The following is a 22,902-nucleotide window of genomic DNA, read 5'->3' on the forward strand; positions in this document are numbered from 1 at the left end:
GAGCTTTGCTACCTCTCTCCCTCTCTGCCCAATCTGAGGCTCCAGCAGCCACACAGACCCACGTTTCCCTGGGAAACCAGGCTGAAAATAGCCAGGCTGCCTTTGGGAATTGCTGTTGGGATGAGCTAGCACTGGGGGGGAAGGATCTGCAGCACCCCCCAGGGATGCTAAGGAGCCCAGTGCCCAGCCCTGCTGTGCCCAGCTCTGCTGTGCCCAGCTCTGCTGTGCCCTGCTCTGCTGTGCCCTGCCCTGCTGTGCCCAGCTCTGCTGTGCCCTGCTCTGCTGTGCCCTGCCCTGCTGTGCCCTGCCCTGCTCTCTGCTGAGGGCTGCAGGCAGAAGTCCCTTCCAGCCTCTCCTCTTCTGGCAGTCCATTTGCTGGCCAACCTCCCTGCAGCCCCAACTCAGCTGCTGGGCTCTGAGCTGCAAGCCCAGTTTGAAACCATCCTCAGCCTGGGCTCAGCCTCCAGCTTGTGTGGAAGGTGGAGGTGATGGCTGAGCCCAGCCTGGCTGTGAGCTGGTGCAGCAGAGCAGGGAGGGACAGCAGTCCCTGAGGGATTGGTGCTGGGGGGGAGCTGGCCTTGAGGTGCTCAACTGCAGAGTGGTAGGGGTTGGAAGGTTGGAGACCATTCAGAGGGCCCCAGGATGTCAGGGTTGGAAGGTTGGAGACCATTCCCAGGCTGTCAGGGTTGGAAGGTTGGAGACCATTCACAGGCCCCCAGGATGTCAGGGTTGGAAGGTTGGAGACCATTCCCAGGCTGTCAGGGTTGGAAGGTTGGAGACCATTCACAGGCCCCCAGGATGTCAGAGTTGGAAGGTTGGAGACCATTCAGAGGGCCCCAGGATGTCAGGGTTGGAAGGTTGGAGAGCACTCCTAGGATGTCAGGGTTGGAAGGTTGGAGACCATTCCTAGGATGTCAGGGTTGGAAGGTTGGAGACCATTCCCAGGATGTCAGGGTTGGAAGGTTGGAGACCATTCAGAGGGCCCCAGGATGTCAGGGTTGGAAGGTTGGAGAGCACTCCTAGGATGTCAGGGTTGGAAGGTTGGAGACCATTCAGAGGGCCCCAGGATGTCAGGGTTGGAAGGTTGGAGACCATTCCTAGGATGTCAGGGTTGGAAGGGACCCAAAGAGATGGAGTCCAACTCCCCTGCCAGAGCAGGCTCACCTAGGGCAGGTCACACAGGGATGCACCTGGATGGGTCTGGAAAGCCTCTAGAGAAGGAGATTCCAGCAAAGAAGTGGTCCTGAGGGGTCCCTGCAGGACCCACAGCTCAGCTGCTGTGACTCTGCTCTGAGCAGAACCTCCACCCCAAGGGGAGCAAAGGACCAAAGCTGTGCTGTGGAGGCTGGGGTTGTGCTGAGGGGGTGTGAGAGCACTGCTGGGGGCTTTGAGTGCTTTGGGCTGCTCCCTACCTGCACATCAGTGACCCATCTCACACTGCCAGGCTCAGCTCTGCCTGGAGGAAGTGTCCCTGCACCTGGGTGGCTGCAATCCCAAGCACAGCTCCAGGCTGGGTGGGGAATGGCTGAGAGCAGCCCTGAGGAACAGGACCTGGGCTGATGCAAAGCTCCACAGGAGCCTGCAGTGTGAGTGCAGCCCAGACACAACCCTGTGCTGGGCTGCAGCAAGAGCAGTGTGGGCAGCAGGGCAAGGGAGGGGATTCTGCCCCTTGGCTCTGCTCTCCTCAGACCCCACCTGCAGTCCTGGGGGCAGTTCTGCAGCCCCCAGCACAAGCAGGACATGGAAGTGTTTGAGCCAGTGCAGAGGAGGCCACCAAGATGCTGAGAGGGCTGCAGCAGCTCTGCTCTGAGCACAGGCTGAGAGAGTTGGGGCTCTGCAGCCTGCAGAGGAGAAGGCTTCCAGGAGCCCTTGGAGTGGCCTTGCAGGATCTGCAGGGGGCTCCAGGAGGGCTGAGAAGGGACTATCCTCTAAGCCCCTAGAAATGACCCCTCCAGCAGTGATCCCTCCCAGGGGTGTCAGGGGATGCTCTTTGCAAGGGCAGAGTCACTTCACTCAACCACCAGCACCCAAACCAGAGCTCAGCCTCAGCACCCACACAGATGTGTGTGTGTGCCCCACAGCTTCCACCAGCCCTGGCCTCCAGCCTGGCTGAGCAGGCACAACAGCTGAGCCCTCCTCAAATCAGTTTCTGAAGAGGCAAAGCAGGCAGAGGAGCAGCTGAGAGGTGCAGTGTGCCCAGTGCTGACCATGTCCTAGCCTGGGCAGCCCTGCAGACCCACAGCAGCTGAAGAACCACCTCTGCTGGAGCAGGAAAAAGAAACAACCAACCAAAGGATGCTCCACAGAGGCCTGTGACAGCACAGCTCAGGCTCTCCAGGATGATGCCAGGAGCTTAATTTGCCTTCCAAACCAGAAAACCATATCAGAAGCTTAAGGCACTCTAAGGGCAGCAGCAGCTGGCCTGGGGGGCACAGAGGCTGCAGAGCAGGGGGACCAAACATGGGATGAATGCATCACAAGTGTGTGTGTAGGAGAAGCAAACCAACGACCCCCCAAGCACCAAGCAAAGTCTACAGCACAGTAGGAAGAGATGGGGGCAGATGTGGCTGGGCTGGAGGGCAGAAGGGCTCTGCAGTGGGACCCTGACTGCCTGGACAGATGGGCAGAGTCCAAGGGGATGGAGTTCAATAGCTCTAAGTGCAGGGTGCTGCACTTTGGCCACAGCAACCCCATGCAGAGATACAGGCTGGGGTCAGAGTGGCTGAGAGCAGCCAAACAGAGAGGGATCTGGGGGTGCTGATTGGTACCCACCTGAACATGAGCCAGCAGTGTGCCCAGGTGGCCAAGAGAGCCAGTGGCATCCTGGCCTGCATCAGCAATGGTGTGGCCAGCAGGAGCAGGGAGGTCATTCTGCCCCTGTACTCTGCACTGCTTAGACCTCACCTTGAGTGCTGTGTTCAGTTCTGGGCCCCCCAGTTTAGGAGGGACATTGAGATGCTTGAGTGTGTCCAGAGAAGGGCGATGAGGCTGGGGAGAGGCCTTGAGCACAGCCCTAGGAGGAGAGGCTGAGGGAGCTGGGATTGGTTAGCCTGGAGAAGAGGAGGCTCAGGGCAGACCTCATTGCTGTCTGCAACTACCTGAGGGGAGGCTGTGGCCAGGAGGAGGTTGCTCTCTTCTCTCAGGTGGCCAGCACCAGAAGGAGAGGACACAGCCTCAGGCTGTGCCAGGGGAGATTTAGGCTGGAGGTGAGGAGAAAGTTCTTCCCTGAGAGAGTCATTGGCCACTGGAATGGGCTGCCCGGGGAGGTGGTGGAGTCGCCGTCCCTGGAGCTGTTCAAGGCAGGACTGGACGTGGCACTTGGTGCCATGGTCTGGCCTTGAGCTCTGTGCTAAAGGGTTGGACTGGATGGTCTGTGAGGTCTCTTCCAACCTTGGTGATGCTGTGATACTGTGACACAGAAGCTGCCATGGCAGGAGGCAGGGCCACATCCTGCACTCAGCACTGCCAGCAGCCAGCCCTGCTAGCCTGGCACTGCCTCAGCACACAGCACAGGGCCATGAGGGGAGAGCACTTTAAGTAGGTCAGCAGCAAACATCAGCATCAGGAGGCTGCTTTTGCCTTGTTTCCTCTTGCTCTGGTGTGCTGTCAGCCACTGCAGGCCCTGCTGGATGGAGAGGCTGGGGAGGAAATGAATGCAGGCAGCGAGGGGAGAGCAGAGCCAGAGGGGAAGCACAGCGTTGGGGAATGGTTTGGGGGGGCCCTTCAAGCACTCCCAGAGTCACAGACTCAGAATCACAGAACCTTAGAGGTCCTTAGAGGTTCTTTGTGGCCTCCTCTGGACTCTCTCCAACAGTTCCATGTCCTGCTTGTGGTTTCCTGAACACATTGCTCAGATCTCCTCTCAGCCTTCTCAGCTCAGATCTCCTCTCAACCGTCTCTCACCTCAGATCTCCTCTCAGCCTTCTCTCACCTCAGATCTCCTCTCAGCCTTCTCTTTGCTCAGATCCCCTCTCAACCTTCTCTCTGCTCAGATCCCCTCTCAGCCTTCTCTCTGCTCAGATCTCCTCTCAACCTTCTCTTTGCTCAGATCTCCTCTCAGCCTTCTCTCAGCTCAGATCTCCTCTCAGCCTTCTCTCAGCTCAGATCTCCTCTCAACCTTCTCTCTGCTCAGATCCCCTCTCAGCCTTCTCTTTGCTCAGATCTTCTCTCAGCCTTCTCTCAGCTCAGATCTCCTCTCAGCCTTCTCTTTGCTCAGATCTCCTCTCAGCCTTCTCTCAGCTCAGATCTCCTCTCAGCCTTCTCTTTGCTCAGATCTCCTCTCAGCCTTCTCTTTGCTCAGATCTCCTCTCAACCTTCTCTCAGCTCAGATCTCCTCTCAGCCTTCTCTCAGCTCAGATCTCCTCTCAACCTTCTCAGCTCAGATCTCCTCTCAACCTTCTCTCAGCTCAGATCTCCTCTCAGCCTTCTCTCAGCTCAGATCTCCTCTCAACCTTCTCAGCTCAGATCTCCTCTCAACCTTCTCAGCTCAGATCTCCTCTCAACCTTCTCTCAGCTCAGATCTCCTCTCAACCTTCTCTCTGCTCAGATCTCCTCTCAGCCTTCTCTCAGCTCAGATCTCCTCTCAGCCTTCTCTCAGCTCAGATCTCCTCTCAACCTTCTCTCAGCTCAGATCTCCTCTCAACCTTCTCTCTGCTCAGATCTCCTCTCAACCTTCTCTTTGCTCAGATCTCCTCTCAGCCTTCTCTCAGCTCAGATCTCCTCTCAGCCTTCTCTCAGCTCAGATCTCCTCTCAGCCTTCTCTCAGCTCAGATCTCCTCTCAGCCTTCTCTCAGCTCAGATCTCCTCTTCTCCAGATTAACCACCCCCAGAGCTCTCAGCCTCCTCTCCTCCAGAGTAATTACCCCCAGAGGTCTCAGCCTCCTCTCCTCCAGACTAACCACCCCCAGAGGTCTCAGCCTCCTCTCCTCCAGACTAACCACCCCCAGGGCTCTCAGCTTTCTCTTCTCCAGACTAACACCCCCAGGGCTCTCAGCCTCTCTCCACTGAGAGGAGATGCTCAAGTCCCCCAATCACCCTCGTGGCTCTCCTCTGGAGAGTTGCTTTTCATTCAAGAGGTGACCACAAACACTCTGAAGGGAGCTGGGAGCCCACAAGAAGCACCTGTGTGAGGTGAACCTCTCCCACTCCCCCAGCTCTGGAGAGAGTCACAGCAGGCAGGGGGCAGCTAAGTGGCAGCAGCGGTGTGGGAGCTGCTCCCTGTGGGAGCCTCGAGGAGCTCTCAGCTGTGATTGCTTTGGCTGCTTTGTGTTCTGCTCTCACACTTCTGGAGGACAGGAGAGAGCTGCAGAGAGGCTCAGAAAAGGGCACAGAGAATGTTAAGTGCTCTAAAATATGAACTGTTCTGCCTTGGAAGTGTGATGGCTTCTGAAACACCTAGTGAGGAGGAGGAGGAAGAGGAGGAGGAGGAGGATGGGTTTGAAGTTTCTATTCTAGGGCACTGCAAAACAAGCATCACAGCTTCTGACAGCCTAAATGCTGATTTCACCTCCCCAGACCACAAAGAAGCTTTCCAGCTCCACAGTGAGCAAGAAGAGGAAGGAATCCCCTGGTGCAGCCCAGCAGAGCCAGCAGCAGGGCACAGGCAGTGAAGTGGGCAGCTGCAAGCAGCCTCTGCAAAGGGCTGATAAGACACAGCAGCAGCTGGGAACCATCCATGCCATGCTGTGGTGGGCAGCAGAGGAGCTTTGGGCAGCTCTCCTCACAGCAAGGAGACTCACTCAGGAAGCTGCTTCTAGGCTTGCAAAGTAATCCACAGCTGGGGATGGGTAGTGTGAGGAAGAGGAGGCTGAGGGCAGACCTCATTGCTGTCCACAACTACCTGAAGGGACATTGTGGAGAGGCTGCTGCTGGGCTCTTCTTACAGGTGATTGGAGACAGAACCAGGGGGAATGGCCTCAGGCTGAGGCTGGGGAGGGTTAGATTGGACATTGGGAAAGAGTTTTACCTGGAGAGAGTGGTCAGGGACTGGGATGAGCTGCCCAGGGAGGTGCTGCAGTCCCCCAGCCTGGCTGTGGTGCTTGGGGCTATGGTTTGAGGTGAATCTTGCAGAGTAGGCTCAGAGCTTGGGCTTGGTGCTCCTGAGGGGCTGTGCCAACCTGGATGCTTTTGTGACTCTGAGTGCCCTCAACAGGACCTCTCCAAGTAAGAAACAACTGCAAGGGGGAAAATCAACTTCCTCCTGAGCACATCAGGCTCCAAGAACTGCTCACTCCCATTCAGGAGGACTCCAGACACCTGCATGGAGCTGTAGCTTCTAGGTGCTGCTCAGGGAATGGAAAGCATCAAAGCTCCCCAGAGATGCTGCTGTGAAGTGACTGGATGGGGCTCAGGCACAGCAGAGTCCCCTTCCCAGGGGATGTTGGTCAGGATCTGTGCTGACAGTGGGAGCAAGGCAGGGGTGGGCTGGGGAAGGCAAAACTGCCCAGGAGAATCATAGACTTGAGTTGGAAAAGGCCTCCAAGATCACAGAGTCCAAGCAGCAACCCAACCCCACCCTGGCCACCAAACCATGGCCCCAAGAGCCATGGCCACAGGTTGCTTGAACACCTCCAGCCATGGGGGGGACTCCACCACCTCCCTGGGCAGCCTCTGCCAAGCCCTCACCACTCTTGCAGCAAAGAAATGTTTCCTCCTCTCCAACCCAACCCTCCCCTGGCACAACCTCAGGACATTTCCTCTCCTTCTCTCACCTGATCCTAGGGAGCAGAGCCCAACCCCCACCTGCCTGCAGCCTCCTCTCAGGGAGCTGCAGAGAGCAATGAGGTCTCCCTCAGCCTCCTCTTCCCCACACTGCACCCCCCCCAGCTCCCTCAGCTGCTCCTCCCCAGCCCTCTTCTCCAGACCCTTCCCCAGCTCTGTTGCCCTTCTCCAGCCTCTCAACATCCTTCTGGGAGCAAAAGGTCAAGAGCTGAGGAAGTATTTTCCACACTATAAGACAGAGGAAGTTCTAATTCCACTTTTTTCATGTCCTGAAGCCACAGAAAGCAACAAAAAACTTTAATCCATGCCAAGGATTTTCCAAAGGGAAACAGGAAACTCTGAACCCAAGTGAAAACCCTGGGGACAGAGCTGCTTGGGGCTCATGGGGACAGGTCACAGAGTCACAGAATGGGTTGGGTTGGAAGGGACCTTAAAGCTCAATCAGCTTCAATTCCCCTGCCATGGGCAGGGACACCTCCCACTAGCACAGGGTGCTCAAGGACTCATCCAGCCTGGTCCTGAACACCTCCAGGGAGGTTGTGGAGCACAGAAGCACCCAATGTGATCAAAGATCACATTGGGTGCTTCTGTGCTCCACAACCACCCTGGGAAACCTGTGCCAGGGTCTCAGCACCCTCAACCTGTGCCAGTCTCTCCTCACCCTCCCTCTCAACAATCTCTTCCTCATCTCCCCTCTCCCAGCTCAAAGCCATTGTCCCTCCCAGCCCTTGTCCAAAGTCCCTCCCCAGCTCTCCTGCAGCCCCTTCAGGCACTGGAAGGTTGCTCTAAGGTCTCCCTGTGAAGCCTTCTCTTCTCCAGGCTCAACAGCCTCAATTCTCCCAGCCTGTCCTGTCCCATCCCTCTGAGCATCTTTGTGGCCTCCTCTGGACTCTCTCCAGCAGCTCCAGGTCCTTGTGCTGGGTTCCCAGAGCTGGAGGCAGTGCTGCAGGTGAGGGCTGAGCAGAGCAGAGGGGCAGAATCCCCTGCCTGTGCTGCTGCTCTCCAGGGCTGGGCTGCCAGGGACCAGTGCTGGCTCCTGGGCACTTTGGCACCAACTGACACCCCCAAAGGCTTCTCCTCCAGACTGCTCTTCAAGCTCCCTCACTCAGAATGGATTTGTGCTTGGGGATGATCACAAACATCATAAATCAGCCAAAGGGAAATCCCAGCTGAACACTCAGGAGTTTTAGGAGCTCACTAAGCCAGGGTAGGAGATCTCAGCCCCTGGTTCATGCTCACAGAAACACTTCCATAGGATCCTATAATCATCATAGGAGATGATGATCATAGGATCATCAGAGAATGGTTTAGGTTGGAAGTGACCTCAAAGCTCACCCAGTTCTAACCCCCCTGCTGTAGGCAAGGACACACAGGTTGCTCAAGGCCTCATCCAACCTGGTCCTGATGATGGAAGATCACATTGGGTGCTTCTGGGCTCCACAACCTCCCTGAGCAACCTGTGCCAGGGTCTCACCTCCCTCAACCTGTGCCAGACTCTCCCCACACTCAACCTGTGCCAGGCTCTCACCACTCTCCACCTGTGCCAATGTCTCACCTCCTTCAACCTGTGCCAGTCTCTCATCACCCTCAACCTATGCCAGTGTCTCACCTCCTTCAACCTGTTCCAGTCTCTCACCACTCTCAACCTGTGCCAGGGTCTCACCACCCTCACTCTCAAGAACTTCCTAACATCCACTTTCAGTCTCCCCTCCTTCACTCCAAACCCATTCCTCCTCCTCCTCTCATTCCCAGACCTTCTCAATAGTCCCTCCCCAGCCCTCCTGCAGCCCCCTTCAGATCCTGCAAGGCCACTCCAAGCTCTCCTGGAAGCCTTCTCCTCTGCAGGCTGCACAGCCCCAACTCTCTCAGCCTGTGCTCAGAGCAGAGCTGCTGCAGCCCTCTCAGCATCTTGGTGGCCTCCTCTGCACTGGCTCCAACACTTCCATGTCCTGCTTGTGTTGAGGGCTCCAGAACTGCCCCCAGGACTGCAGGTGGGGTCTGAGGAGAGCAGAGCCAAGGTGCAGAATCCTCTCCCTTGCCCTTGTCTCCCCTCTCCACCCCTGCCCCTCAGGGTCTGGCTCCTGCTGCTCGCTGTGGGGGCTTGGGACTGCCCCCCCACAACCCCAGCTGTATTTTGCTGGAATTTGGTGCTGAAGGGGAATGCTTGGGACAAAGAAATCTCCCAGCCTTAGAGTGCAGCCAGCTTGGCCCTTTGGCAGGCTGCAGGCACCGCTGACAATGGTGTCAGCCCCTGGCGCTGCGGCGGAGCTGGCAGGGCTGCCACAGGGCAGAGCCAACCAAACACCAACCCAGGAGCCCTTGGCTCTCTGCTGGCTTTCCCAGAGCAGGGCTGCTGCCCTCCTCTGCATCTCTCCCAGCCCACCAGAGCTCCCCGGCTGCAGGGCGCTCAGCAGGGTGGCTCCGGACCTGCCGCCCCCGGGCGCAGCTGGCAGCTCATCGGCGCTGAGCTGGCACAGCCCCAGGGACAGATCCATCGGACACCCGCGGTGGCAGCTCCCTCCCCTCCTGCAGGCTCACCTGCCAGATGGGATGGAGATGTCCCAAGCATTCCCCTTCAGCACCAAATTCCAGCAAAATACAGCTGGGGTTGTGGGGGGGCAGCCCCAAGCCCCCACAGCGAGCAGCAGGAGCCAGACCCTGAGGGGCAGGGGTGGAGAGGGGAGACAAGGGCAAGGGAGAGGATCCTGCACCTTGGCTCTGCTCTCCTCAGACCCCACCTGCAGCCCTGGGCGCAGTTCTGCAGCCCCCAGCACAAGCAGGACATGGAAGTGTTGGAGGCAGTGCAGAGGAGGCCACCAAGATGCTGAGAGGGCTGCAGCAGCTCTGCTCTGAGCACAGGCTGAGAGAGTTGGGGCTGTGCAGCCTGCAGAGGAGAAGGCTTCCAGGAGAGCTTGGAGTGGCCTTGCAGGAGCTGAAGGGGGCTGCAGGAGGGCTGGGGAGGGACTAGTGAGAAGGTCTGGGAATGAGAGGAGGAGGAGGAATGGGTTTGAAGTGTGAGGTCATGGACTTTGGCCACAACAACCCCCAGCAGCCCTACAGGCTGGGGGAGCAGTGGCTGGAGAGCTGCCTGGCAGAAAGGGACCTGGGGATGCTGTTGGACAGCAGCTGAACAGGAGCCAGCAGTGTGCCCAGGTGGCCAAGAAGGCCAACAGCATCCTGGCCTGCATCAGCAGTGGTGTGAGCAGCAGCAGCAGGGAGGTGCTCATGCCCCTGGACTCAGAAGGACATTGAGAGGCTGAAGCAGGGCCAGAGGAGGGCAAGAAAGGTGGGGAAGGGTCTGGAGAACAGAGCTGGGGAGGAGCAGCTGAGGGAGCTCACACAGGGACACATCCAGATGGGTCTTGAATGTCTCCAGAGAAGGAGGCTGCACAAACCTCTCTGGGCAGCCTGCTCCAGGGCTCTGCCACCCTCACACCAAAGAAGTTTCTCCTCATGTTGAGGTGGAACCTCCTGGGTTCCAGCCTGTGCCTGGTGCTCCTTGCCCTGTCCCTGGGCACCACTGCAAAGATCCTGGCACCTTCGTCCTGGCACCCACCCCTCAGGCATCTACAGGCATTGCTCAGCTTCCCTCTCAGCCTTCTCTGCTCCACCAAACAGCCCCAGGGCTCTCAGCCTTCCCCACAGCAGAGATGCTCAAGGCCCCAAATCATCCTCACAGCCTCCACTGGACTCTCTCCAGCAGGTCCCTGTCTCCCTTGAACTGCAGAGCCCCAGAGTGGGCACAGCATCCCAGCTGTGGTCTCACCAGAGCAGAGGGGGACCTGCTGGCCACACTTTCCTTCTTGCACCCCGGGGATACCACTGGCCCTCTTGGCCACAGGGTGAGGTCACATCCCTGGGCAGCCAGGCACAGGCTGAGCCAGGCCACAGCTCTGAGCCTGGCTTTAGCCCTGCTCCAGCTCATGAATGCCACCCATGCAGGGGGACAGGCACCAGGGACCTCTCTGGGCAGCCTGCTCCAGGCCTCCAGCACCCTCATGCCAAACAAGTTTCTCCTCATGTTGAGCTGGAACCTCCTGGGTTCCAGTCTGTACCCACTGCTCCTTGGCCCATCACTGGGCACCACTGAGCAGAGCCTGGCACCTTCATCCTGACCCCCACCCCTCAGGTACCCACAGACATTGCTCAGATCCCCCTCTCAGCCTTCTCCTCTCCAGACTAAGCAGCCCCAGATGCTCTCAGCCTTTGCTCACAGGAGACACTTCAAGCAGCTCCTCATTAACTCCTGCACTACACAGCCTGGGGGGGGCTGTGCAACCTCAGCCCTGCTGAAACCTTGAGGGGAGCTTTCAGGAGTGGTGTTGAGACAGCTGGAAATGGCTTTGCATGGTCAGAGAGCAACCACAGAATCACAGAATCAGGCAGGTTGGCAGAGAGCTCCAAGCTCCTCCAGCCCAGCCTAGCACCCAGCCCTGCCCAACCAACCAGACCATGGCACTAAGTGCCCCAGCCAGGCTTGGCTGCAACACCTCCAGCCACAGCCACTCCACCACCTCCCTGGGCAGCCCATTCCAATGCCAATCACTCTCTCTGACAACAACTTCCTCCTCACATCCAGCCCAGCCCTGCCCTGCCACAGCTTCAGGCTGGGTCTCCTTCTGGCCCTGGCTGCCTGGCAGCAGAGCCCAACCCCACCTGGCTACAGCCTCCCTGCAGGCAGCTGCAGGCAGCAATCAGCTCTGCCCTGAGCCTCCTCTGCTGCAGGCTGCACCCCCCCAGCTCCCTCAGCCTCTCCTCACAGGGCTGTGCTCCAGGCTCCTCTCTCCCTGCAACCCAAGGAAGCTTCTGCCCAGCTCCCAGGTGGGGCACAGCTCTGAAGTGCCATTAGAAGGTCACCCAGAGACTGAGCTTTCAGGCTCAGCATTTCACTGCTGGAGCCACTTTCTCCTCACAGCAGCCACCTGCTGCCAGGCAGGACACAGAAACCTGACTCTTGCCACGAGGCAGAGGGAGACTTTTGGCTAATCTCCTTTAATGAGATATCCCCCAAGAGCCTCTGGAGCCAGGGGTCAGCTAATCCCAATCAGCAGCAGCTGATTTTTGCTCTCAGAAGATGGAAAGTGGCTGAAACCAGGAATGTTTCCTGCCTGGATTTACTGCTCCTGCTGTGAAGAGGGAAACCATGGCATGGGAAATGCAACAGGAGCTGTTCCTGCACGTCCCACCAGGACCCTGTGTTAGATGTTGGGGGGGGGCAAAAAGGAGCTTTGGGAGCAGCATTTCAGCAGCTGTGCTCAGCTTTGTCATTTGATGCAGCACAGAAAGGCTCAGTGCAGAGCAAACAGCAGCCAAAGAGTGTCTAAGTGTCAGGCTTCTCCAGAGAGGGGTTGGACAGAAACTGATTGTTCTGCAGCAGGCAAAAGGTGCAGCATTCTGCAGGAGAAGCTGGCAGCTCATGGCTCAGACAGGTGGGCTCTTGGCTGGGTTCAAAACTGGCTGGCTGGCCAAGCCCAGAGAGTTGAGGTCCATGGGGCTCAATCCAGTTGGTGACTGGTCACAAGTGGAGTCCCTCAGGGCTCAGCTCTGGGGCCAGTCTTGGTTATTGTCCTCATCAATGCCCTGGGTGAGGGCATCAAATGCACCCTCAGCATCAGCCCTGGTCCAGGGTAGGGTGTCCCTGCCTGTGGCAGGGGGGGCTGGAACTAGATGATCCCTGTGGTCCCTTCCAACCCTGACTGATGAGTCTATGAGTCTAAGTTTGCAGATGAAGCAGCAGTGTCCACCTGCTCGAGGGTAGGAAGGCTCTGCAGAGGGGTTTGGACAGGCTGCAGCCATGGGCTGAGGCCAACTGCATGAGGTTTAACCAGGCCAAGTGCCAGGCCATGGACTTTGGCCACAACAACCCCCAGCAGCCCTACAGGCTGGGGGAGCAGTGGCTGGAGAGCTGCCTGGCAGAAAGGGACCTGAGGATGCTGTTGGACAGCAGCTGCACAGGAGCCAGCAGTGTGCCCAGGTAGCCAAGAAGGCCAACAGCATCCTGGCCTGGATCAGCAGTGGTGTGAGCAGCAGCAGCAGGGAGGTGCTCATGCCCCTGGACTCAGCACTCCTGAGCCCACACCTCAAGTGCTGTGCCCAGTTTGGGTCAGCACAGCACAGGAGGACACTGAGGTGCTGGAGCAGGGCAGAGTAGGGCAATGAGGCTGGAGAGAGCTCTGGCACACATGGCCTGTGAGGAGCAGCTGAGGGAGCTGGGGGTGCTCAGTCTGGAGAAGAGGAGGCTGAGAGGGGACCTCATTGCCCTCTACAGCTACCCAAAAGGAGGTTGCAGTGAGGCTGGGGCTGGTCTCTGCTCCCCAGTCACTAATGCTAGCACAAGAGGCAATGGCATCAAGCTGCATCAGGGGAGGTCTGGGTTGGCTGTTGGGAGGAAGTTCTTCCCTGAGCAGGTGCTCAGGCACTGGCACAGGCTGCCCAGGGAGGTGGTGGAGTCCCCATCCCTGGAGGTGTTCAAAGGGAGAGTGGCTGTGGTGCTTGAGGCTATGGTCTGGTGCTGAAGGCTGCTGGGCTGAAGGTTGGCCTGGCTGCTCCTGGTGCTCCTCTGCAAGCACAGCAATCCACAGTGCTGAGATGTTGTGCTGAGGGCTTTGGGCTAGCCAAGGAGCTGTCAGTGTGACACTGATGCTTGGACTCAGGGATCTTGAAGGGCCTTTCCAAGCTAAGGAGTTGGGATGCTGTGATTGACAACCAACAGCTTGCAGGGTGCAGTCCCTCAGACTGGTGGCCACAAACCCTGCTGCAGAGCCAAAGAAGAACCTCCCATTGAGCTCCTCTGGCTGTGGACCAAGGAGCTGGCTCCTTGTAGTAGTGGCAGAGCAAAAGGAGCAGCAAATCAGAATGCCAGGGGGGAAGGGACCCCAAGGATCATCTGCTCCAACCTTTCTAGGTGGTGGTTCTGGCCCAGCATCCTGCCAAGCTAAGTCTGAGAGCTGCTCCACGCAGGGGACTCCACCACTGCTGCCTGCGCTGCCCGGGGAGGTGGTGGAGTGCCCACCCCTGGAGCTGCATGAGGCACTTAGTGCCAGGGGTTAGCTGATCAGAAGGTCTCAGGTGATAGGTTGGCCTCTCAGAGGTCCATTCTGATTCCCTTCTGCAGTCCCATGGGAATCTCCTGTCCTCATCACCTCCTGCCTTCTCCGTGGCACTCCTTGGGACAAGGGAGTCTGCACCCTCCTGGCACCCACCCTCCATGTCCTGGCCCATGGCAGTAAAGTCCCCCTTGAGCCTTCTCCTCTCAAGGCTGAACAAGCTCAGCTCTCAGCCTGCCCTCCCGTGGCAGGGGACCAGAGCAGTGTGAGCCCTGAGCACACAACCAACTGTGCCCAGCTCCATGAGGAGCCTCAGCTGCCTGCAGCTGCAGCCTCTGCTCCAAACCTGCCAGGCAGGGAAGAGCTGCAGCTCCCTGCCAGCATGCAGCCTGCTGCTCTACAACACCCACAGCCTCCTGAGCCTTCCAGGGCAGCTGCCTCTGAAACCCAGCTACATGCAGGCAAGTGCAAAGCCACTGGATGCTCTCAGCTGCTTTCCAGCACTGCATCTGCCTAGAGAAGCTTTGCCAGTGCTGAGCATGCACCTGGAGGCTGTGCAGCCATTCAGCCAGCCTGGGGCAGGCTGAGAGCTGGGCACAGAGGAACCTGATGAGGTTCAGCAGGGAGCAGGGCAGAGTCCTGCAGCTGGGAAGGGACAATAACTGCAGCAGCACAGGCTGGGAGGGATCTGCTGGGGAGAGGGAGCTGGGAGTGCTGGTGGGCAGCAAGTCCTGCATGGGCAGCAATGAGCCCTGGGGGCCAAGAGGGCAAATGGGGTCCGGGGGGGTATTGAGAGGAGTGTGGGCAGCAGATCCAGGGAGGTTCTCCTCCCCCTCTGCTCTGCCCTAGGGAGACCTCATCTGGAATACTGCATCCAGCTCTGGGCTCCCCAGCTCAGGTGGGACAGGGATGTGCTGGGGACAGGCCAAGGGAAGGCTGTGAGGATGCTGAAGGGGCTGAGCAGTGCCCTGTGAGGAGAGGCTAAAGGACCTGGGGCTGCTTGGTCTGCAGAAGAGAAGACTGAGAGGGGACCTGAGCAGTGTCTGTGAATATCTGAGGGCTGGGGGCAGGAGGGAGGGGACAGGGACAGGCTCTGCTCACTGCTCCCTGGCACAGGACAAGAGGCAATGGATGGAAGCTGCAGCACAGGAGGTTCCACCTCAACATGAGGAAGAACTTCCTGACTGGGAAGGTTCCAGAGCCTGGCACAGGCTGCCCAGAGAGGTTGTGGAGTCTCCTTCTCTGCAGCCTTCCCAGCCCTGCCTGGATGTGTTCCTGTGTGCCCTGTGCTGGATTCTATGGCCCTGCTCTGGCAGGGGCTGGACTCAATGATCTGTGGAGGTCCCTTCCAACCTCTGACATCTGTGATCTGTGATTTCAGATGAACTCAGCACCTCCCTCCAGCAGAACACTCAGCAGGGAGCTCTACACAGTCAGGATTCCAGGAAATAGGACCTCAGGGAACCCAAATTCACCTCCCCTGCTCCTGCCACTTGTAGCCCTCCATGAATATTGACTACTTTGCCTGGGCCACAGCTGGGCCACAGCTGGAACACGATGCTGATCAGCACCAGTCCTGAGGAGAACCTGCTCTGAAGGAGCAAGGGAAGAGCTCTGAAGGTCAGGGCACTGCACACCCCAGAGCTGCTGGCATGTGGCTGCCACCAGAGTCACTGCCCTGCCCTGGGCAGCCCCAGATCGCTCCAGGCTGTGACAGATTAGCACTGGCTCAGCTGTGCCTACAGGAAGCTCAATGCTCCAGAGGTCAGTCCACCACCAAAGCAGCTTCAGCAGGGGGATTGACATGGGAGGGAGCAGAGCTGAAGCTGACACTTCACAGCTCAGGCAGTCAATCATCTGCTGATCCTGAGCACAGCGACCTGGGACACCACTGCCAGTGCCTTAGCTCTGGGACACCACTGCCTGTGCCTTAGCTCTGGGACACCACTGCCTGTGCCTTAGCTCTGGGACACCACTGCCAGTGCCTTAGCTCTGGGACACCACTGCCTGTGCCTTAGCTCTGGGACACCACTGCCAGTGCCTTAGCTCTGGGACACCACTGCCTGTGCCTTAGCTCTGGGACACCACTGCCAGTGCCTTAGCTCTGGGACACCACTGCCTGTGCCTTAGCTCTGGGACACCACTGCCTCTGCCTTAGCTCTGGGACACCACTGCCAGTGCCTTAGCTCTGGGACACCACTGCCTGTGCCTTAGCTCTGGGACACCAATGCCTGTGCCTTAGCTCTGGGACACCACTGCCTGTGCCTTAGCTCTGGGACACCAATGCCAGTGCCTTAGCTCTGGGACACCACTGCCTGTGCCTTAGCTCTGGGACACCACTGCCTGTGCCTTAGCTCTGGGACACCAATGCCTGTGCCTTAGCTCTGGGACACCAATGCCTGTGCCTTAGCTCTGGACACCACTGCCTGTGCCTTAGCTCTGGGACACCACTGCCTGTGCCTTAGCTCTGGGACACCAATGCCTGTGCCTTAGCTCTGGGACACCACTGCCAGTGCCTTAGCTCTGGGACACCAATGCCTGTGCCTTAGCTCTGGACACCAATGCCTGTGCCTTAGCTCTGGGACACCAATGCCTGTGCCTTAGCTCTGGACACCACTGCCTGTGCCTTAGCTCTGGGACACCACTGCCTGTGCCTTAGCTCTGGACACCACTGCCTGTGCCTTAGCTCTGGACACCAATGCCTGTGCCTTAGCTCTGGGACACCACTGCCAGTGCCTTAGCTCTGGGACACCACTGCCTGTGCCTTAGCTCTGGGACACCACTGCCTGTGCCTTAGCTCTGGGACACCACTGCCAGTGCCTTAGCTCTGGGACACCACTGCCAGTGCCTTAGCTCTGGGACACCACTGCCTGTGCCTTAGCTCTGGGACACCACTGCCAGTGCCTTAGCTCTGGGACACCACTGCCTGTGCCTTAGCTCTGGGACACCACTGCCTGTGCCTTAGCTCTGGACACCACTGCCTGTGCCTTAGCTCTGGACACCACTGCCAGTGCCTTAGCTCTGGGACACCACTGCCTGTGCCTTAGCTCTGGGACACCAATGCCAGTGCCTTAGCTCTGGGACACCACTGCCAGTGCCTTAGCTCTGGGACACCACTGCCTGTGCCTTAGCTCTGGGACACCACTGCCTGTGCCTTAGCTCTGGGACACCACTGCCAGTGCCTTAGCTCTGGGACACCAATGCCTGTGCCTTAGCTCTGGGACACCAATGCCTGTGCCTTAGCTCTGGGACACCACTGCCAGTGCCTTAGCTCTGGGACACCAATGCCTGTGCCTTAGCTCTGGACACCACTGCCTGTGCCTTAGCTCTGGGACACCACTGCCAGTGCCTTAGCTCTGGGACACCACTGCCAGTGCCTTAGCTCTGGGACACCACTGCCTGTGCCTTAGCTCTGGGACACCACTGCCTGTGCCTTAGCTCTGGGACACCAATGCCTGTGCCTTAGCTCTGGGACACCAATGCCTGTGCCTTAGCTCTGGGACACCAATGCCTGTGCCTTAGCTCTGGGACACCACTGCCAGTGCCTTAGCTCTGGGACACCACTGCCTGTGCCTTAGCTCTGGGACACCACTGCCTGTGCCTTAGCTCTGGGACACCAATGCCTGTGCCTTAGCTCTGGGACACCAATGCCTGTGCCTTAGCTCTGGGACACCACTGCCAGTGCCTTAGCTCTGGGACACCAATGCCTGTGCCTTAGCTCTGGACACCACTGCCTGTGCCTTAGCTCTGGGACACCACTGCCTGTGCCTTAGCTCTGGGACACCACTGCCTGTGCCTTAGCTCTGGGACACCACTGCCAGTGCCTTAGCTCTGGGACACCACTGCCTGTGCCTTAGCTCTGGGACACCACTGCCAGTGCCTTAGCTCTGGACACCACTGCCTGTGCCTTAGCTCTGGGACACCAATGCCTGTGCCTTAGCTCTGGGACACCAATGCCTGTGCCTTAGATCTGGGACACCACTGCCAGTGCCTTAGCTCTGGGACACCACTGCCTGTGCCTTAGCTCTGGACACCACTGCCTGTGCCTTAGCTCTGGGACACCACTGCCAGTGCCTTAGCTCTGGGACACCAATGCCTGTGCCTTAGCTCTAGACATGAAGAGTTTGAGGTTCCAAGCACTCAGGGGACCCTGTGACACACTCCAGGTGCAGCCTCAGTGATATTTTTCCCCAGCCACCTGTGCTCTGATGAACACACACAGAGGGAAGGCAGAAGGAGCAAGTGCCAAGGGGGTGTGGGGAAGCTGCTGCTCTGCACCCTGCTGGCACAGGGACAGGACACAGCTCCAGCTCCAGCCAGGCATCAACATCACTTCTGATGGCACAGCAGACTGAGCCCTGCACACAAGCCAGCTCCAGCACCTACCTCTTGAAGTGGCTGGCCAGGACTCCCACCAGCTCCCCAATCCTGCTGTCACTGGAGGGCTGCTTGCTGAAGAGGCAGACGATGAGGTCCCTGTTGTCCTTGGTGTGGAACACCACCAGCTGGTCCTTGCCATTGGAGACACTCAGGCCTACCAGCTGGGAAGAGAAAGCAAGAAGCATCTCACACATCTCTGCTGCTTGCCAGGCTGCTTCCTTCCCCTCCAGGGTGCCACAACCACTGCAACCTTCGCCTTTAGCAGCGGGCGATGGCTAAGGGCAAGCCCTTGGCCCTCCTCCTGCAGGCTGAAAGAGCCATGAGGGGAAAGAGCAGCAAGGGGTGGGAAGGGAACAGGCTGAAAGGTGCAAGGAAATGTTACTGTCTGGAGTGGGCTCACTCAGAGCAAGCCTTGCCAGCAGCAGCAGTGTGCCATGGCACTGCAGTGCCCTTCCGCCCACTGCCTACCCTGGGCCACCCACCAAAGAGGACCTGGGGTGGGATTCTACCAGCCAGGGTTTGCTCTCCTGACCCTTCACACTGCAGGGAGCTGCATCAGCACCAGGGGCAGGCACAGGCCTGCTTCTTGCTTCTTTTCAAAGGAAACCAACTGCAGCCATGAGTCTGCCCAACCACCACCTCCAGACCCACACACACAGCACTGGGAATGGAATCACAGCATCCCATGGGGGCTGGAAGGGACCTCTGGAGCTCAGCCAGTCCAAGCCTCTGCCAAAGCAGGGCACCCACAGCAGCTTGCCCAGCAGCACAACACCCAGGAGGGGTTGGAAGCTCTGCAGACAAGGAAACTCCACAACCCTTCTGAGCAGCCTGCTCCAGGCCTCCAGCAGCCTCACACCAAGGAAGCTTCTCCTCATCTTCAGGTGGAACCTCCTGGGGTCCACTCTGTGCCCTCTGAATCACAGAACCATAGAACCAACCAGATTGGAAGAGACTTCACTGCCTCTGTGCTGTCCCTGGGCACCACTGAGCAGAGTCTGGCCCCAGCCTCTTGCCCCCAGCCTTTATCTCTTGCTGAGCACTGCTCAGCTGCCCTCTGGGGCTGCTCTTCTGCAGGCTCTCAGCCCCAGGGCTCTCAGCCTGTGCTGCTCACAGAGCTGCTCCAGGCCCCTCAGCAGCTCTGCAGCCTGCCCTGGACTCTCCCCAGCAGTTCCCTGCTCTCCTGCAGTCCCTCCTCTCTTGTTGCTTGTCTCAGTGCTCTGTCAGAACTTCAGATCCTCTAAACTCTGAGCCAGAGCAGGCAGCAGGAGGAGAAGAAACAGCCTCCAGCTGCCCAAAGGGAGGTTTAAGTCAGCCATGAGGAACAATTTCTTCCCTAAAAGAGCTGTCAAAGCCTAGATCAGGCAGTGCTGGAGTCTCCAGCCCTGGTAGGGATTTCAAAGCCATGGAGATGTGGTGCTGAGGGCCATGGGTTAGTGCTGCCCTGGCAGTGCTGGGCTCAGGGTTGGTGCTGATGACCTCCAAGGTCCTTTCCAACCAAAACAACTCTGGGATTCAGGGAGACCTCCTGCTACCAGTTGCACAGACCCAAGACAAGTGGACTTTATTCTCCACCATTCAGGCTCTCCTGGGGGTTAGGAAATGCTCTGCAGCAAGCTCCATGCCCTGCTCAGCCACCAGCAGCTGTCCCTCAACATTCATTTGCATGCTTAAACAGCATCCTGTGAGCACAATGGCACCACAGGCACTGCTGCCACCCAGGGCTGAAATGTGCCCCCCAGTGGGAGAGATGAACGAGTTGAAACCTTTGGGCTTGAAAAGGCAACTGAAAGATGAATTATTCACCAGAAGTGTGTCAGAAGGCCAAGAGCCCTTCAGAACCTTCCTGTTCCACCCCTCCCCAGCAGGCTCTCAACAAATAAAGGCAGCACAAAAGGCCTCAGCCAGAGGAGGAGCTTCTGCAGTGCAGGCAAACACAGCTTCAGCTCTGCTGCCAGGGCAGGCAGGGAAGGGCTGCAGCTCCTCTGCTGCGGGCACAGGCTGAGGGAGCTCAGCCTGGGGAGGAGAACCACAGAGACACAGAGTGTCAGGGGCTGGAATGGACCTCAAAGCTCATCCAGTCCAACCCCTGCCAGGGCAGGCAGAGAAGGGCTGCAGCACCTCTGCATCCCTCACAGGGGCACCTCCAGCCACAGCATCCCTCACAGGAGCACCTCTAATCACAGCATCCCTCACAGGGGCACCTCTAACCACAGCATCCCTCACAGGGACACCTCTAACCACAGCATCCCTCACAGGAGCACCTCTAACCACAGCATCCCTCACAGGGACACCTCTAACCACAGCATCCCTCACAGGGACACCTCTAACCACAGCATCCCTCACAGGGACACCTCTAACCACAGCATCCCTCACAGGGGCATCTCTAACCACAGCATCCCTCACAGGGACACCTCCAACCACAGCATCCCTCACAGGGACACCTCCAACCACAGCATCCCTCACAGGGACACCTCTAACCACAGCATCCCTCACAGGGACACCTCCAACCACAGCATCCCTCACAGGGGCATCTCTAACCACAGCATCCCTCACAGGGACACCTCCAACCACAGCATCCCTCACAGGGACACCTCCAACCACAGCATCCCTCACAGGGACACCTCTAACCACAGCATCCCTCACAGGGGCACCTCTAATCACAGCATCCCTCACAGGGACACCTCTAACCACAGCATCCCTCACAGGGGAACCTCCAACCACTGCATCCCTCACAGGGGCACCTCCAGCCACAGCATCCCTCACAGGAGCACCTCTAACCACAGCATCCCTCACAGGGGCACCTCCAACCACAGCATCCCTCACAGGGGCACCTCTAACCACAGCATCCCTCACAGGGGCACCTCTAACCTCAGCATCCCTCACAGGGGCACCTCTAACCACAGCATCCCTCACAGGGGCACCTCTAACCACTGCATCCCTCACAGGGACACCTCTAACCACTGCATCCCTCACAGGGACCCTCCAGGCCTGGCAGCACACAGGGACAGACTCCTCATACAGGCCATGGGATGCCAGAGCAGTGCTGGGGACTGCAGGCTCCCCCCTGCCCCATTTCCCTGGCAGCAGAAGGGAGCTGTGAGCTGTGTGCTGCAGCCACAAACAAGCTCCTGGTGCTAGCAGACATCAGCTGACTCTTCTCCAGTCAGGTTGCCATGGAAACAGCAGCCCTGAGGATGCTGCCGTGGTGACATGGTGGTGACAGGGTGGTGACAGGCTGCCTTGGGAAGGCTGACAGCACAGTGGCAAACAGCACAGTGGCAGCCAGGGTCACCTCCAGACATGGGAAGGGCAATTCCTCTGCCCCGTGGACATGGATCCCCCTGGCAGGACACAGCCAGAGCCAGCAGGACTCTGCAGCCATTTGCTCCTCAGAAATCTCCAGCTCAGCTCAAAGAAGCTGCTGCTGCCTGCAGAGAGGTGGAACCTCCCTGCACTGCTGCCTGCTGCCATCTCTCCCTGGACACTGCAAAAGGGTTTCCACAGGAGAAGGGATCAGGTATGGGGGAAAACGAGAGGGGGATGCCAGGCAGCTCCAGAGGTGAAAGAGAACAACCAAGAGGCATTTGGCAACCAAGAATCACAGAACCATAGAATCAGGCAGGTTGGAAGAGAGCTCCAAGCTCACCCAGCCCAACCTAGCCCCCAGCCCTGCCCAACCAACCAGACCATGGCACTGAGTGCCCCAGCCAGGCTTGGCTGCAACACCTCCAGCCACAGCCACTCCACCACCTCCCTGGGCAGCCCATTCCAGTGCCAATCACTCTCTCTGACAACAACTTCCTAACAACATCCAGCCTCAACCTGCCCTTACACAGCTTCAGCCTCTGTCCCCTTCTTCTGGCCCTGGCTGCCTGGCAGCAGAGCCCAACCCCACCTGGCTACAGCCTCCCTGCAGGCAGCTGCAGACAGCAATGAGCTCTGCCCTGAGCCTCCTCTGCTGCAGGCTGCACCCCCCCAGCTCCCTCAGCCTCTCCTCACAGGGCTGTGCTCCAGGCCCCTCCCCAGCCTTGCTGCCCTTCTCTCAACACCTTCCAGCACCTCAACAGCTCTCTGCAATGGAGGAGCCCAGAACTGGACACAGCACTGCAGGGGTGGCCTGAGCAGTGCTGAGCACAGGGGCACAAGAACCTCCCTTGTCCTGCTGCCCACACTGCTCCTGAGCCAGCCCAGGATGCCATTGGCTCTGCTGCCCACCTGGGCACTGCTGCCTCCTCTGCAGCTCCTCTCTCCCACCACCCCCAGCTCCCTCTCTGCCTGCCTGCTCTCAGCCACTCTGGCCCCAACCTGCAGTGCTGCTTGGGGTTGTTGTGGCCAAAGTGCAGAACCTGCCCTTGGCCTTGTTCACTCTCATCCCCTTGGCCTCTGCCCACCCATGACTCCCTGCTTCACTCCACACACAGGGGTTAGACTTTGCCATCCCCCCAGACCCACCTCTGCTCTCACAGGGACCCCAGGATTGTTACTGCCCCAAATCCCTGGGTCCCAGCTCCTTTGTGCACAGCCCCCCCAGGCAGGCTCTGCAGGCTGCAGAGAACAGAGGCAGCCCCAGGCTGAGGCACACAGCAGGCAGCCAAATCCACACTCCAGGATGCTGAGGAGCCAAGATGAGACTTCCCCATCCCCTTTCTTACCAATGCTAATGTTCTGCTTTGCCACCAGCAGCTAAAGTCTGCTCCCCCAAAGCCCAAACCCTGCCCTTGGGTTCTGAATGCAGCTTGGATCAGATCTGCCT

The 22,902-nt window shown here is 58.5% G+C and overlaps 1 protein-coding gene across 2 annotated transcripts in view; it reads right to left on the reverse strand.

Annotated features, from left to right (window-relative positions):
- The window catches only part of MYO1D (myosin ID), a 271,655-nt gene that overhangs the window by 56,622 nt on the left and 192,131 nt on the right, over positions 1-22,902 (reverse strand). For both annotated transcript variants that reach the window (XM_064174228.1, XM_064174227.1), the window contains one exon: positions 18,153-18,307. In XM_064174228.1, the coding sequence (XP_064030298.1) occupies positions 18,153-18,307 (155 nt within the window). The remainder of the gene's footprint in view (positions 1-18,152; positions 18,308-22,902) is intronic.

The sequence above is a fragment of the Pogoniulus pusillus genome, chromosome 40 (assembly GCF_015220805.1).
Source record: "Pogoniulus pusillus isolate bPogPus1 chromosome 40, bPogPus1.pri, whole genome shotgun sequence".
Taxonomy (NCBI): domain Eukaryota; kingdom Metazoa; phylum Chordata; class Aves; order Piciformes; family Lybiidae; genus Pogoniulus; species Pogoniulus pusillus.